This window comes from Lynx canadensis, chromosome D2 (assembly GCF_007474595.2).
Source record: "Lynx canadensis isolate LIC74 chromosome D2, mLynCan4.pri.v2, whole genome shotgun sequence".
Classification (NCBI taxonomy): Eukaryota; Metazoa; Chordata; class Mammalia; order Carnivora; family Felidae; genus Lynx; species Lynx canadensis.
The window spans coordinates 26,743,469-26,759,953 of record NC_044313.2 but is presented as its reverse complement, the minus strand read 5'-3'; the positions used below and the strand labels follow the sequence as shown (position 1 = coordinate 26,759,953).

Genomic DNA, 16,485 nt, shown 5'->3' with positions numbered 1-16,485 from the left:
TTCTATTCCTTTCTCTTGGAATTCCTTACTGTACACAGGAAAATAATTCTCAACCCGGTGCCTTAGGAACTAAAAATTCTCCCAGAGATGCCTGGCTGGCTCAATCGGTGGGGTATATGACTCTTGATCTGGGGGTTGTAAGTTCCAGCCCCACGGTGGGTGTAGAGATCACTTAAAAAATAAAATCTTTTTAAAACTTCTCCCAGTTACAGGAAGTCAAAGGTAATGGGAAAGAGCAGATCCATAGTAGATAACGAATTTTGGTGTTCCTCAAGGCAATCTGCATACATCTGCATAAAACAGAACAAAGAAGAGATTGTCATCACTAAAAGCATTTGTCAAAAAAATTGCCAAGTCTTGGTGCGCCTGGTTAAGCGGTTAAGCGTCTGACTCGATTTTGGCTCAGGTCCTGATCTCACCGTTCCTGAGTTCCAGCCCTGCATAGGACTCCACGCTGTCAGTGGAGATTCTCTTGGGAATCTGCTTGGGATCTTCTCTCTCTCCCTCTGTCTCTCTCTGCTCCTACCCTGCTCACGTGCTCTCTCACCCTCTCTCTCTCTTTCTCTCTCTCAAACTTAAAAAAAATTACCAAGTCTTTTAAATTGATCCTAGTTTAACTAACTCTTGCCACTTTTAACAGGACTCCAAAATAAGTATTTCAACATAGGACTCCTGAATTGGCGGTGTTAGTGTCAGTAAGAATGTCAGAAGGACATTCAAAGACGGTAGGAAACATTCAGATTTATAATCTGTTAAAACTAATGCCACACTAAGGAGTGAATGAATCAATCCATTATTGTCAGATTTATGTTTAAATTCTTGTTAGCATCATGTTGGAATAGTGACAAACTCTTTGGCGGCGCACTTCCCACTGCTTTCGTGGGACCCTAGCACCTCAGGATGCCGCAACATCTCTATTTAAACCTGGGTTCCTCCTAACACTAGGGGGAGGCCAAGAGCCTTGGGACGCCCCAACACACGGAGAAGGAGGCGGGACCTATTGTCAAGTCACGCCTTCCCTACCTGTGACTGGCACAGACACTAGCCAATGGATGCCGGAATAGGGCGCTCCGACGCCCCGCCCTTTTGAGCGCCCCGCGGCCCCCGAGGCACCCTCTGGCCGTGTCTGCGGCGGCGACGGCCTGGGCAGACTGTGCGCGGTGCGCAGGCGCGGAGCCTAGACCTCGCTGCAGCCCCCATCGCCTCGGGGAGTCGCACCCACGGAGTCCGCCTGCTGGCGCGTCAGTGCTCTCCCTTTCGTCCACCCTCCCCGGTCCCCCCAGCGCCCTTACGCGCCCGGATGGCGGAGCTGCGGCCTAGCGGCGCCCCCGGCCCCACCGCGCCCCCGGCCCCTGGCCCTAATGCGCCCCCGGCCTTCGCCTCGCTCTTCCCCCCGGGACTGCACGCCATCTACGGAGAGTGCCGCCGCCTTTACCCTGACCAGCCAAACCCGCTCCAGGTTACCGCTATCGTCAAGTACTGGTATGCTCTGGGCCGCGGGGAGAAGGACAGGGGCGGGATGGGAAGGGTTAGAGCGCCGAGGGCGAAGTCATTTGCTGGGGAGAAGGAGGTGGAGAAGAATGGTTAAAGCACTTAGAAGGAGGGCGTCCTGCTGCGAGGGAAGGAGTTAAGGCTCAAGTTGAGAATGGGGACAAAGGGGTTAACGGAGCCAGTGGGTAGCGAAGGGTTAACGAGGGAGGATGAAGGGTTAACTAGGATTAGGAGAATAGAGTGAGTTGGGGGTGTGTGTGGGGGGGGGGGGCGACAGGAGAGAGGGAACTGTAAACGTGGTGAAAGGAGGGGGCGCCTGTAGGGGGTCATTAGTGGGCGAGGGGAAGCCGGGGGCGGGGGGCGGCTGAAGTGGGCTGGGGGAGGCGAGGCGGGGCCTGGGGAGCATAGGAGAGGGCTTTGGAGGAGTGCGGCTGGCGGAGCTCAGAGGGCTCGAGACTGCACAGGGTAAGGGCGGCTCTGGGAACCCCGGCTCTCCCGTAGGTTAAGAGGGGGAGCAAGTTTCGAGAGTTGTGTTGGTGAAGAGAGGAGGAGAAGGAGGTCTCTTTTGATACCTTCCCAGTGAGCTCAGACGTCAGATCGGTGCCGTGCTTTCGCGTTTGAAGTTTCACGGAGCAAGTTTTCTCGATAAACTTTCTGCTTACTCGGCACGGTTCTCTTTCTTCAAGCAGAGTTGCCTCTGGCTCTGCAGCCGCTTTGCTTTAGGACATTGACTGGAACAGAGGCAGGATCCGGGAGAGCCATGGTTTGGGATTGAAGGGGACCACAGTAAAAAATGAAAACCTGGGACGTTGACACGGAGGAAAGAAGTGCAGTTAAGATGTTAAGAGAAGCTTCCTGTCCACAAACTTAAGGATTTAGGCTGTAGTCTCTAAGGGAAGCAGAGAGTAACCCTCAAGTGGCTGTGTTAAGATCAGACCTGTATACAGAAGGGCTGCCCTTGGGGTAGGAATGGTCCTTTCTTGTTTCCCATTCCTGTTTGCAACCTTCTCTTTCTGCAGCCTCTGGGCAAAACAGTTGTTATAGGGACTCCGACAAAGAGCCTGTCTTCATGGTCTTTCTGGACCAAATTGACTGAGGAATTGGTTGAATCTGTCCAGAACCACATTCATGCATTGTGTTAGATGATCCCCTTCATTGAGTCCTGAAAGACTGTCTCTTCAGGAAGCAGCTTGGAATGTGGCCAACGGGGCAGGTAGACCCAAAGGGGGAGGTTGATAGAATGGATGTCTTTGCTGGTTACCTCTCCCTTTAGGGCTTAGTCTTCTCCAGGATAACCTCTTAACTTCATCTGGAGGTGGCAGAAACTAGACTGGCTAGGGCTGAGGCCAGTTCCGTGTGTCAGTGGGAGGATGTAAAGAGGCTGACAGCATGGAGTGACCTGGAGTCACTACAGTCCTGCAACTGCCTTGTGGGGTGTAGTTAGGTGTTCAAGGAAGTAAGTTCAAGGAAGAGCATCAAGGGATTCTCTGGGTCCTTGGATAACATCTTTTTCTAAGTGCAAAATGTGATTATTTTCTATATACTCATCTGTTTCCCATCAGGTTTATGAGTAAGAACAGAACACTCTGTGCTTGGGACAGGTTAATTTTGTCTGACTCTTGGTTATTCCCTGAAGTTACAGTTTTAAGATAAAGCCTCATTACATGATGCTATATCCTCTGAGAGACTTGGCCAGAAAGAGGGCTGCAGGGGTGTGGCAGATAGAGTATGGAACTGCAGATACCCTTTTCTACTTGTTGCTGGATGGACCTAGGCTGAAGAAGGAGCAAGATTGGGAATTTGCAGCAGGAAACCCAAGCAGATACGGAGCCTGTAGGCACTCCCATCTGTTCTGGGGTTCTGCAACTACCATGTGGTTCTTCTCGGGATAGCTACCCTTTTGTTTCCTCCTTTCCCTAACAAACTTTTCTGTATCCAACTGGTTGTGGAAATAGTCTCATGATTTGGCCAAATCACAGTTAAGGGAAGACACAGAGATTTGTCCCCTTTCCTCATCCACTCAGTTCATATTCTTAGCTATTTGTAGCAACTCTCTTACAAGTTCTATAAATAACTCAGCATTTCCTAGCAGAGAATAGGGATTTCTATAAAGGCAAGTAATACCCTGACAAAGGAGGATGAAACCAGACCTACTAGTTTTAAATAGTATTTAAATTGCATGATACTGGCACACGTGCTGGGATCACATGTAACATGTATTTTATTTGATCATTAGTGTTCCTTCAGCATATGATCCCAATTGCAAAGTGCACTCCATCAATGTTCCAGGGGCAGGCAGAGTTTTTGCAGTCTGTGAAACAGTCAGATGTCCAAGGCAGCTCAAATGCAGAGTGTTTGTGGGCTAAATGCTGACTTCCTTCCGCTGATGGTTCCATTTAGTCTGTTTCTCAAGTCTACCAAGTTTCCCTATTCATTCTGAAGAAACATAGGACTTTTTTTTTTTTTAAAGAGCACTAATTGCTCTACTAAAGGAAGAAAGGAATAAACCCTTATGGAATTAAATCCTCAGAGTGAGATAATGACTGAATCTCTTCCTCAGCTGCTTCTCTGTTGGAATTATGGGGGAAGTTTAATGTGGTCCTCAGAGGCCCCAAATCATTTAATATTCCAGCTCTACCTTTGAGGCAACAGTCTCCTAGGATCATCTTCCAAATGCAGGCACTCACAAGGCTCAGCCTGGCCTGCTGCGGTTCTCTGTGCAGAGCTGGGCTAGCCTAAGTTTGGCCTTTGTCACTTGCATGATAAAAGACCAGCTTTGGTCTGTGGGGTGCAGGCTGGGGTCTAGAAGCATTGGGTTTGTTTAGAACAAACTGTAATTAACATAGGGCACAATATAGTCTTTCAGGAATTAGCTGTCTAAGAGGCAGGAGTGGAGCTGAGCCTCTGCTTCCAGGAACAATGCCCATTGGGGATGCTCAGGATGGTCTTTCAACAGAAGCCAATTGATTGACTAATGCACCTCTTGCTTTGAAGCTTGGCATGTTTACAGGCGCCATGGAAGAGAGATAATCCCTTCCAATCCCGTTTGGGATTGGTAATTTGAAACAGGAGCAATCAAAAGGGACAACCACCCACTCTGTTTTATTTCTAAAAGAGTTCCTGCATATAGGGGACAGGAGAAGGGAGCCTCTTGTGCTTATGGAATCGGGCAGTTTCTAGCTGCCCATCCCTTGGTCTTATCCCAGAGAGGTATGGCCTCCTTTTAGTTACCTTTCATCCCAGGTTCCTCCACGATGGGGTCTTTAGATTTGTAAGGCATAACTGCTTAGCTTCACATTGTGTGCTTTCAGACTCACACTGACTCCCTTGTGTTTTGTGTTTTGCAGGTTGGGCGGCCCAGACCCCTTGGACTATGTTAGCATGTACAGGAACGTGGGGAGCCCTTCTGCCAATATCCCTGAACACTGGCACTACATCAGCTTTGGCCTGAGCGATCTCTATGGTGACAGCAGAGTCCATGAGTGAGTGTGTGACACCCGCCCACCCTCCACCTGTCTGTTTCTTAGCCTTGAGCCTTATTTCTGGGGTTTCCCTCAGCAGGGGTGATAATGTCATAGTTCTGTGAAGTTGGCATTTTTCAGGTGGAACCTCTGGGTTTCTGCCCTCTGCTTATATCTGCATATGCCAGAGTGATCCACGTCAGCACCCGAGCTCTGCTCATCTGGTGTGGGACAGTGTTGATGATGAGCAAGTGTTCCAAAACCATCAGATTTTTCTAAGCTTGCTTTGGTGTTTGAGCCCAGAGGACAGTCAGCATAGCTATGACCCAGAATTTGAGTTGATGCTTTTAGGTCTACTTGTTTTATTCCCTCTAGTATGAAGAATTTTAAACATAAAGCAAAGTTGAAAGAATTTTATAGTGAACACACAAATACCCACCACCTAGATTCTGCAATTAACATTTTACCTACTTGCTTTATTATGAATATATCCATCTCTATCCTTCTGTTGATCTTATCTACTCCTTGTCTACTTCCTTTTAACCTGCGGTTGTCTGTACTCAGATTATCTATAGTACATTTTTTATTCTAGTCTAGTCTAGTCCCATTTTCTGCCCTGTACATTTCTGCCCTGTACATTTCTGTACACACCTGCCTCCCCCACTTCCCTCTATAACCACTGAATTTAAACAATTTTTAATATTAAGTTAAACATCAACTTAGTGTTAAGTCCGCTAAAAAAATAAGTTACGTTAACAATAATGAAAGCTAACATTTATTAAGTACTGATGATGAGCCAGGTATTCTTCTCTTCACTTTGTATATATAAACTAATTTTATTTTTTTTTTTTTATTTAAAAAAAAATTTTTTTTTTCAACGTTTATTTATTTTTGGGACAGAGAGAGACAGAGCATGAACGGGGGAGGGGCAGCGAGAGAGGGAGACACAGAATGGGAAACAGGCTCCAGGCTCTGAGCCATCAGCCCAGAGCCTGACGCGGGGCTTGAACTCACGGACCGCAAGATCGTGACCTGGCTGAAGTCGGACGCTTAACTGACTGCGCCACCCAGGCGCCCCTAAACTAATTTTATTTTCAACACAGTCATGTAATACTGGTAGATGCTCATATATGCCCCATTTTATGGATCAGGAAACTGAGACACAAAGAGAATCTATAACTTGCTTAAGGTCACGCAGCTTAGAAGTGGTGGAGCAGGATTCTAATGCAGGCATTTTGGCTCCAGAGTTCATACTCTTTTTAAAAAAAAAAAATTTTTTTTCAGTTTATTTCGAGGGAGAGAGCGCACAAGCAGGGAGGGGTCAGAGAGGAGAGACAGAATCCCAAACACGCTCTGTGCCATCAGCTCAGAGCCTAATATGGGGCTTGAACCCATGAACCATGAGATCATGACCTGAGCCGAGATCACGAGTTGGATGCTTAACCGACTGTGCCACCCCGGCACCCATCCAGAGTTCGTATTCTTAATGACTATGCTCTCCCGTTTCTTAAACAATTATATCATATACTCCAGTAAGTTACTGTCTATAATTAAAACAAATTTTTTTTTGTTTCCATCTACACTTTTTCATGGGAGGGATTCTTTTCTTCAATTCAAATGTTTTCTTGGGTACCTGGGTGGCTCGTCAGCTAAGCATCTGACTTTGGCTCAGGTCATGATCTCACGGTTCATGAGTTGAGCCCCGCATCTGGTGAGCACAAGCCCTGCTTCTCTGCTTGAGGCAAGCTTGAGCCCCACTTTCGGTGAGCCCTGCTTCTCTCTCCTTCTCTCTCTCTTTGCCCCTCATTGGTTTCTCTCTCCCTCCCTCTCTCACTGTCCCTCGCTCACTTGTGCCCTCTCTCTCAAAACAAACAAATAAATGTTTCCCTTCTCTTCCCCCTTGTTAGCATGGTTAATCAAGAGCTGATTCTATTTCTATTATATAGCCTCTCCTGTTTTTTTGTTTCTTGTCCCCTTTTGCCTCCTATACTATCATTTTGGTATCTTGGTGATGACTACTTAGCATGTGCAGGTTGAAAGACTAGCAGGGTTCTTCCTGCCCTGCCTCAGCATAAGAGGCTGGTTCTGGAGATGATCATGGTATCATGATGAAGAAGATGATAATAATCTTTTTTTTTTTTTTTTTTTTTTTTTTTGCTTTTTGTAGTTCTTACTAGCTTCTTTATCATTGCATCAAATACTTTACAATCTTACCAGGTTCTTTTGTTATCTCCGTTTTATAGATGAGAAAACGGAGTCACTTAGGGGTAAATGAATTGCCTAAAATAAAAGAACTAGGATTCACTTGAGCTGTCTTGAGTCCAAAGTCTGAGCTCTTAACCACTGGGCTACTTTACCTCTCTGATCACAGGTCCAATCCAACTTCCTCTTCTCTCTTGTTAAGCTGGGGGCGCAGGCCTCATCTCCTTACTGATCACATGTCGAGAGCAATGCCTGGGCCTGCCTTTACAGCCTTCCAAACAGATCCATTGCAATGTCAGCAGAAGGCTTTGGGAACAGTGAATTAATCTTGCCTGAATGGGGACCCTGCATTACAGTATTAATAATGGAGATAAAATAGCAAACAGATGTGGGGAGTAAAGGCACTATGCTGGACTTTAATGTATATTTTTAATAAGAACCTGCAGAGTGCAGTGAGCCTGTACCTTTTTGTTGACAGATTTATTCCAGTCAAAGGAATATCATTTCCTATTTGGGTTAAAGCTTCTTACACTCTATCTGCTTATCGGGTATGGGTCCAAGGCCTAAAGTGACAAGAAGAACATAATTGAGAAAGCTCCATATTTCACAGGGGGCAACCTCTGAATTTTAAAGACGGCCTTCCTTACTGTTTTTTCGTGTTTGAAAGTACCCCTTCATATGTGTACAATTTCTGTCTGATAAAACACTTTGATATTTATATGTCATTTATGACAATAGTGAGATCTCCATTTGGGCTGTATCTCACCCCTGGAATCTAGTGTTTTCTGATATTATGTCCTACATCTAGAAGGACATGGAAGGAGTGTTCTTGGATATTTACCCAGTTCTGGTCTATGTTACAGAAGTCAAAAGTACCTTTGTAATTGGCCTTGTGCTGGTGTGACTGGTCTCTTCTCGATCCTGGTAAGTTTCTTAAAGAAAAGTTTGCTTTTCCAAACATTTCATGTGGCAAGGCCTCTTCGAAACAGATTTAAAAATTCTTATTTAATTTAGTGTTTGAAGTTGAGGTTAGAAAGGTGAGTGTTCTATCATCCAGTTTAAATGCTAAGAAATGTTGAATTGGAATTATGGCAAATGAGTCTCTGGTAATGCTCTTCTCCCACTGTCTTTTTTCTTTCCATTCAGTGAAAAAAGGGCCGAAGCATTGGTTCATTTATTCAGCATACATTCGTCAAGCACCTATTTTGTACCAGACGCAGAACATCCTAATAGGTGTCTGAGAGATAAAATGCCAAGACGTAATTCCTATCTTAAGGAGGTCATGTTCTAGAGGGGAGATGAATATAAAGAGAGGCTTATAGTACTGGGTAATAAATGCTGTAATCCATGGCTGAAGAACATGACCTGGGAGCAGAGTAGAGGGCGTGACTTTTGATCAAGCTGCTGGATTGGAAGAAGCTCCGGGGAGGAGGTGAAGTTTGAGAGGCACCTGCGAGCTGCAGGCCAGTAGGAACGGCACAGGGGGAATCTGCAGCCTGACACTCCAGGGTGCCAGCACTCACTGTCAGGATTGAGGGGACTTTAAAAATCTTCTGGCCCAGTGTTTCCCAAACTTCTAGTGCTGCTTTCATGATTTTTGCCATGTAGTAAGATCATCTATTCTATGTTCTCTTTAACCCCCCTTTTGGAGTGCCTGGCTGGTTCAGTGGGAGGAACGTGATATTCTTGATGTTGTGGTCATGGGTTCAAGCCCCACGTTGGGCATAGAGCTCACTAAAAATCAACAAACTAACTAACTGACTCTCCCCTTTTAAAAACTATTATAAATATATTTTTAAAAGTTTAATATATATTAAATATATATTTAAAAGTTCAGTCATGGGTCGCCTGGGTGGCTTGGTTGGTTAAGCGTCCGACTTCATCTCAGGTCATGATCTCGCGGTCCGTGAGTTCGAGCCCCGCGTCGGGCTCTGTGCTGACCGCTCAGAGCCTGGAGCCTGTTTCGGATTCTGTGTCTCCCTCTCTCTCTGACCCTCCCCCATTCATGCTCTGTCTCTCTCTGTCTCAAAAATAAATAAACGTTAAAAAAAATTTTTTTAAAATAAATAAATAAAAGTTCAGTCGCTACCATGTATGGAAACCAGTATCACTTGCCATAATTTAAATGTAACTATAGAAATAAATGCAGTGATAACAAAGCAATATTATTAAATTCTGATTTAGTACTGTGGCCTGTCACAGAAGATTCTAAATCTGAGGCCAGCTTTCTTTTTTTTTTTTTTTAAGTTTTTTTTAATGTTTATTTATTTTTGAGAGAGAGATTGACAGAGTGTGAGCAAGGGAGGGGCAGAGAGAGAGAGGGAGAGACAGAATCTGAAGCAGGCTTCAGGCTCTGAGCTGTCAGCGCAGAGCCCGATGCGGGGCTTAAACTCACAAACTGCGAGATCGTGACCTGAGCCGAAGTCGGATGCTCAACCGACTGAGCCACCCAGGTGCCCCGGCCAGCATTCTCTTTGTTCAAGAGATAAGCAAGTATGAGAGAGGTATTAAAAAGATACACTAACACCAAATAAAGCCTGGCCCTAGACATGATTAGAAAAATTGAAAGTGAATTGTAAAGGGAACTTAAAAAAAAAATGATTCAGTACTATTATTATTATTTTTTAAATTATTTTAATGTTTATTTATTTTTGAGAGAGAGAGACAGAGCGCAAGCAAGGGAGGGCAGGGAGAGAGGGAGACAGAATTCAAAGCAGGCTTCAGGCTCTGAGCTGTCAGCACAGAGTCTGATGCAGGGCTTAAACTCATGAACTGTGAGATCATGACCTGTGCCAAAGTCAGATGCTTAACCAACTGAGCCACCAGGTGCCCCTGATTCAGTACTATTATTGTCACAGACAAATAGGAAACACTGATCTAGTCCATGTCCCTTAATTGTAAGTGGAGGAAAGTACAGCAGGCTGCTAAAGACCATACAGCAACCAAATGAGAGTGGCAGGGTCTCCCAGTGTCCCCACTCTCCTAAGCTCTCTTTCATGAGTGGGAAGAAAGGAATGCATGGATATTGTTTGTTTTTAACCTAATAACATAAGCAAACTTTTTTTTTTTAGCTTTTACTATATTCCAGGTTAGTGCTAAATTCTTTTTATAAAGTTATCCCTTTATGTAATCCCTATGGTAATTCTATGACACAAGGAATTCTTATTACATCTTGCTTATAGATACAGACATTTACGCTTAGTGAACTTACTGCATTGGTGGTAAATTAGAAGCCATGTTTAGTGATCCCACAGCTTGTATTCTGAACCACTATGCTGTACTGCCTTTGCGTTTTATCTTATTTTATTTATTTATTTATTTTTAAATATTTATTTAAAAAATATTTATTTATTTTTGGGAGAGCACAAGCGGGGGAGGGGCAGAGAGAGGGGGATAGAGGATCCCAAGTGGGCTCCATGGCAACAGGCTGACATTAGCGAGCCCAAAGTAGGGCTGGAACCCACGAACTGTGAGATCATGACCTGAGCCAAAGTCGGATGCTCAACTGACTGAGCTACCCAGGCGTCCCTGTCTTTCCATTTTAATGAGTTACTGGCATTTATTAAATGCCTACAGCGTGCCTCCTCCCATTAAGATCTTCCCTTCTCACAGCTTGTCGAGGATAGGGACAAGCAGAAGCCCAGGGGTCCCTTGCATTTCTTCTTGCTCCTAGCAGGCTTGCTTTGGGAGCAGGAGGGGACCCCCACCCTGGTAGCCCTAAAAGGAGTGAAGAGCAAGCTGGTTGCATGAGCCCTGAGATGGCCAGGTTCTTTCCCTCTTCACATTCACCAAAGGAAACAGGACAAGAGAGCACTTGTTTGAATTAAAAGGCTCTTAAGAGACTCTTTCTGAAGTTGGAGAGATGGAACAAGTTCCAGCTCCGGGCAGCCACGGGCAAGAATGGAGTGCTTTTCTAGGAACCCCAGAGGCTCCCCTCAGCTGACTTTAGCGGCCGGGATTGTCGTGTTGCTCTTCCCCTGGGCTGGGGAGGTGTGAGCGTCAGCTGCCAAGTGCTTGTTGGAAGCTTCCAGCTCTGGCCCTTCCCTTTGTGGCCGGCAGCTGTGTACTGGAACGTGAAGATTTGCAGGGCTGTGGAAGAGGTGGCTTCAGCACCACTCTCTGTGGGGATTTCTAGCTGCCCTGGTGCTTCCAGCAGCCCTAGCTGGACCCAAACGACAGGCGGCCTAACCAGGGTGCAAGAGGCTGGCCAGTTGCACAGTGTATTTGTGATCTCAGGCCGATTTCCCTGGTGGGATTCCACTGAGCAGGTCATCTGCTGTACATGTTGGCTGGTTCCAAAGACAGCCTCTGTGTGGTGTTGGCCCACAGGCTGGCCGCTCCACAGGCTAGAGCCTCACCTCTACCGCCCATGGTCGATCTGGGCCCTGCCCCACAAGCGCTGGCTTCTTGGTGGGTATGTCTGGAGTTTGGAGTTGTTCTTGCTCCCCTTGAGGCTGGAACTGCTGTTGCCCGGCTTTCTGTGGCTGCCCCTGCTGGGTTGGTAGAGGACCTCCTTTTCCCTTCAGGTTCCCTTCAGGTTGGGCTCTGTACCGAATGAGTTATTTATTAAAATACTGGATACAGATTAACTTTTCCACTTGTTGTTTTGTGTGGCCTTGGTCCCCTGCAGTTGGGAAATGCTAATTTTCCCTCCTTAAAGCTGGGTTTGCAGGAACTTTTTAATGTGTCATTTCATCCCCTGGGGTTTCCAGTGGAAATCCTGCCTTTGCCATAACACACCTGTCCTGGGAGCGTGGTCCGTCCTCTCGTCAGGCCTTTGCTTTCTTCCCAGAGCTCTCGAGAAACTGACAACCGGAATCCCTTCTGTAAGCCACCCACAGATGGCAGGCCCTGGCCCTCCTCCTGGCTGGCACAGCAGGCTGAGGAAGTGCTCTGCAGGCTCATGGCAGGGCAGGCCTCCCTGAAGCTTTGGTCCCCTCAGCCTTTCATCCCAGAGGCGTTAAGTTTTGGGAGGACCGTGTGAAATGGTGGTGCTCTCTGCTAAGGGCAGAAGGTCTGGACTACCTAGAGAAAGTGGGGTGCCATTGGTCCTTGCCCAGAGAGTAACGGCCAGCAGCAGGGCTAGAATTCTTGAAGCTGAAACCACCACTTTGGGTTGGATTTCAGGGCCCAGATCTCCGAGTTTTGAAATGTTGAGAATTCTGTTTCTTTTGTAACCTCAGGAAGACCTAAGGAAGTGTGGGGCTCCCAGCAGATCTGTGTGGGTATGTGGCCTGAAAAAGCATTTCATTTGCAGTGTGGATCATCTCTTCCTTCATGGGGTAAGGATTCCAGATATTTCAGTTCAGACAGTTGAGACAATTCGGATAGCGGACAGTTGGGAAGAGGTTCCTTGAGCTGGCCCAGTCAAACTCCCTTTAAAAAGTTTGAGCAGCCTGATTATCAGGAGTGACTGCCACTCACAGCGACACTGGGCTGGTCAGCACTGGAAGATGTCCTTCTCTTTCCACAGAGAGAAACAAAGACTTGGAAGCCTTTATGGGTTTTACATGATTGGATCTCTCAGTCCCAGGAATCTTCCCTGTTCAGCCTGCCCTCCTACTCTCCCATCTTCCACACATGAGGCTTTTTCCATATAGATTGCTGGTCCTTGCACTGGCCGTGTTCCGGGTCTCAGTTTGCCACCGTTTGCCTTGCCCAGAATTCTGACTCAGAGCTCATGACTCTGGACTTTAATCTTTGATTCCTCAATTCGTTCTTCCATCCTGCCTCTGAGGTATCCCATTCAGCTACCTTTTCTATTTCAGTAGTGTAGTTCTGACGTCGGGTCCCAAGGTATGTGTGCAATGTGACCTTGTCCTCTCTGACCCGAGCTCCACAGGCATGGTCTCCTCGCGCGGCATGTACCTTTGTAGCTCACCGCCCTGCTTGCCGAGCTTTCTGACACAGAGCCTGGAGCTGCACAGCACACATCCCCGGCAAAACTATCTCGAGGGTCTGGTACAGACAGAACATTTGGGAAGGTGATGTGTTTGGAGAGGGGTGGGGGGACAATGAGAAGTTACACCTACCTTCTGTCCTCAAAACACCCAACATCTGCTTGATAAAAGGGGCCGAGACCCTGGGAAAGAAGAAGACAATGAGGTTTGGGGCTGGGAGCAGTGTTTTTGGCTTTGCCTGATTTCTGTGGCTTTGAGGCTGCCTCCCCTCACCCTGTGAACTTCAGCGCTTTGAGAAACTCAACATATGTAATAATAATTGTAAGCACTTTAGTTCTCACTATGTGCAAGGCACTGTTCTAATTTCTTTCTCTCAGCAGCTCTGTGGGATAGGAATTGATATCTTTTTTGTAAGGAAACTGAGGCACAGAAATGTTAAGGAACTTGTGCACCCGGCCAGTGAATGCTGGAACTGGGCTGTAAACCCAGGCAGTCTGGCTCCAGCAGGCCTCACCCGTCCCTTCCTCTACTTGCACAGGGGCAGAGTGGGGGGCAGCTGTTACAGTTGTGCACCTAAGTTCAAAAGTATCGGCTTAATGGAGTGTGAATAGTTAAGCAGGAAGTGCTTTGTAGCAGAAATGTTGAACTGGACGTTGAAGCAACTTTGTAGAGAAGAAAGAGTCCTGCTGGGTAATGGCAAGAGGGTAAAACTAGAGGGTAGGTGACAGGATCCTGTGTCATCTCTCCAGTCAGGGCCTCTGCTGCCTTAGTGTAGTCATTTTTAGTAAGTTGCCAGGAAAAGTCTGCAACTCTTAAAAGCACAAAGGTGATGCTTCCAGCTTGGGTGTCAAGTTCACATGGTCATGCTTCTTCAGTGGCCAGGGATGTGCCCAGCATTCCATCAGCCCGGAGTGTGTCCTGACCAGGATGTGTGGTGGGGTCTCTGATCATTCTCTCTGGGGAGGGAGGGCATGTGGAAATGAACACTTCAAAGTTGGGAGTGCCTACACCGTCTGGCTGGGGCGTCTGCAGTGCTAATCTGGGAAGGATATTTTCTGATATAAAGGTGTCTTTTCACCCTGGAGAGGATATTTTTTTTCCTTTGTCCTTATATTAATGCAAATTAGTGTATTACTTTAAAAAATACTTTAATTTCTGTAATTAATTAATTATCTTATTGTGGTAAAATGTATATAACATAGAATTTACCATTTTAGCCATTTTAAAAATTTTATTAAAAAAAAACTTTAGGGGCATCTAGGTGGCTCAGTGGATTGAGCGTTCAACTTCGGCTCACGTCCTGATCTCATGGTTTGTGGGATTAAACCTCGCTGACAGCACAGAGCCTGCTTGGGATTCTCTTTCTCCCTCTCTCTCTGCTCCTTGCCCAAAATAAACATTCAAAAAATTTTGTTTAATTATTTTTAAAAATCTTAACTCTAGTATAGTTAACATACAGAGTTATATTAGTTTCAGGTGTACAACATAGTGATTCAATAATTTTGTACATTACTCAGTGCTCATCATGATAAATATACTCTTAATCTCCTTTACCTACTTCACTCATTCCCCCTCCCTCCCCCCCACCCCCCCCTAGTAACCATCAGTTTGTTCTCTATAGTTAAGAGTCTGTTTTTTGGTCTCTCTTTTTCTTTGTTCATTTGTTTTGTTTCTTAATTTCCACCTATGAATGAAATGTAATGATTTTTTTAAATCAATGGACTTTATATTCTAGAGCAGCTTTAGGCTTAACAGAAAATTGAACAATGGGACAAAGAGTTACCATACACACCTTTACTTTACTTTGTTTGTAGTTTCTCCTGTTATTAACATCATGCATTAGTGCAATACATTTGTTATAATTGATGAACCAATACTGATACATTATTTTTAACTGATGTCCACAGTTTACATTAGGGTTCACTCTTTGTGTTATACAGTTTTATAAGTTTTTTTAAAATATTTTTTTAATGTTTATTTATTCTTGAGACACACACACACACACACACACACACACACACACACACACGGAGTGTGAGTGGGGGGGAGGGACACAGAGAGAGAGAGGGAGACACAGAATCTGAAGTAGGCTCCAGGCTCTGAGCTGTCAGCACAGAGCCCGACGCAGGGCTCGAAATCACCAGCGGTGAGATCATGACCTGAGCCAAAGTCGGACGCTTAACTGACTGGGCCACCCAGGTGCCCCCAGGTTTGTAAGTTTTGACAAATACATGTCCTGACAAATACCATTACAGTATCATGCAGAATAGTTTCACTGCCCTAAAAATGTGCTGTTTTTTGCCTATTCATCCCTCTCTCCCTCTCCCCAAGCCTCTGGTGACTACTAATTATTTTGCCGTGTTGCCTTTTCCAAAATGTCACATAGTTGGAATCATACAAAACATAGCCTTTTCAGACTGACTTTTTTTTTTTTTACAAGCAATATGCATTTAAGGTTCCTTGAAGTCTTTTTGTGGCTTGCTCATTTCCTTTTATCACTGAATAATGTTTCATTGTGTGTGTATGTACTACAATTTATTTATTATTGAAGGACATCTTGATTGTTTCCAGTTTTTGGCAATTTTGAATAAAGCTGCCATAAGCATTTATATGCAGGTTTTTGTGTGGACATGTTTTCAACTCATTTGAGTAAAGTTGCTGGATCATATGGTAAGACTCTATTTAATTTTGTAAGAAACAGCAAAACTGTCTTCCAACGTGGCTGTACCATTTTGCATCCCTACCAGCAGCGAATAATAGTTCCTCTTATTCTGTGTGCTCACCAGCATTTGGTATTGTCAGTGTTTTGGATTTTAGCCATTCTAATCGGGGTGGATTGGTATCTCATTGTTGTATTAGTTTGCAATTCCCCGATGACATATGTTGTTGAGCATCTTTCCATCTGCTTATCTGCCATCTGTATCTCTGCTTTGGTGACTTGGTTTCTGTTCCTAACGTCCTCCCACTCCCCACTTCACCCCCAAACACACAAACCCTTTTTCTCACATTATGGGTTCAGACAGTGGGGCTAATCATGTTTTTGGCATGTTTGCCCTTTGGTCACTTCTCAAGCTATTAAGTAAGTTAGTTCCCCTGAGTAGATGCTGAGTCCACATCAGAATTCCTCCGTCTCTATTGGTACTAACTGGGGCTAGCTCGTGAATTCTGTACCTTTTCCCCGATCATAGCGTCTTCCATAAAATCTGTAGCTGGTACTGGGACCCATAGTCTCAAGACCAAGGTTCAAGATTGATTGTGCCTTCCAGTACAGATGATAGAAGGACTTGTGAGCAAACTTTCCACTCTAGGTCCTGGTGAGTTTCTTCTTGCTTTAGATGAGAAATTAATACAGCAGGCTCCTTGAGGTCCCAGCCAGACCTCAAACTCTCCATCTTAATTGAACCAGCATTGAGAAGACTTTCCAAAATCCA

The 16,485-nt window shown here is 45.5% G+C and overlaps 1 protein-coding gene across 3 annotated transcripts in view; it reads left to right on the top strand.

Moving 5' to 3' along the window:
* The first annotated feature begins 1,137 nt into the window (after positions 1 to 1,137).
* Positions 1,138 to 16,485, top strand: part of SUFU (SUFU negative regulator of hedgehog signaling) — a 117,419-nt gene continuing 102,071 nt past the window's right edge. For 2 of the 3 annotated variants that reach the window (XM_030334603.2, XM_030334602.2), the window contains exons 1-2: positions 1,142 to 1,482; positions 4,839 to 4,973. In XM_030334603.2, the coding sequence (XP_030190463.1) occupies positions 1,301 to 1,482; positions 4,839 to 4,973 (317 nt within the window). In that variant the 5' untranslated portion in view covers positions 1,142 to 1,300. Of the gene's footprint in view, positions 1,483 to 4,838; positions 4,974 to 16,485 lie in introns of all 3 variants that reach the window. The other variant, XM_030334604.1, reaches the window with a different exon arrangement.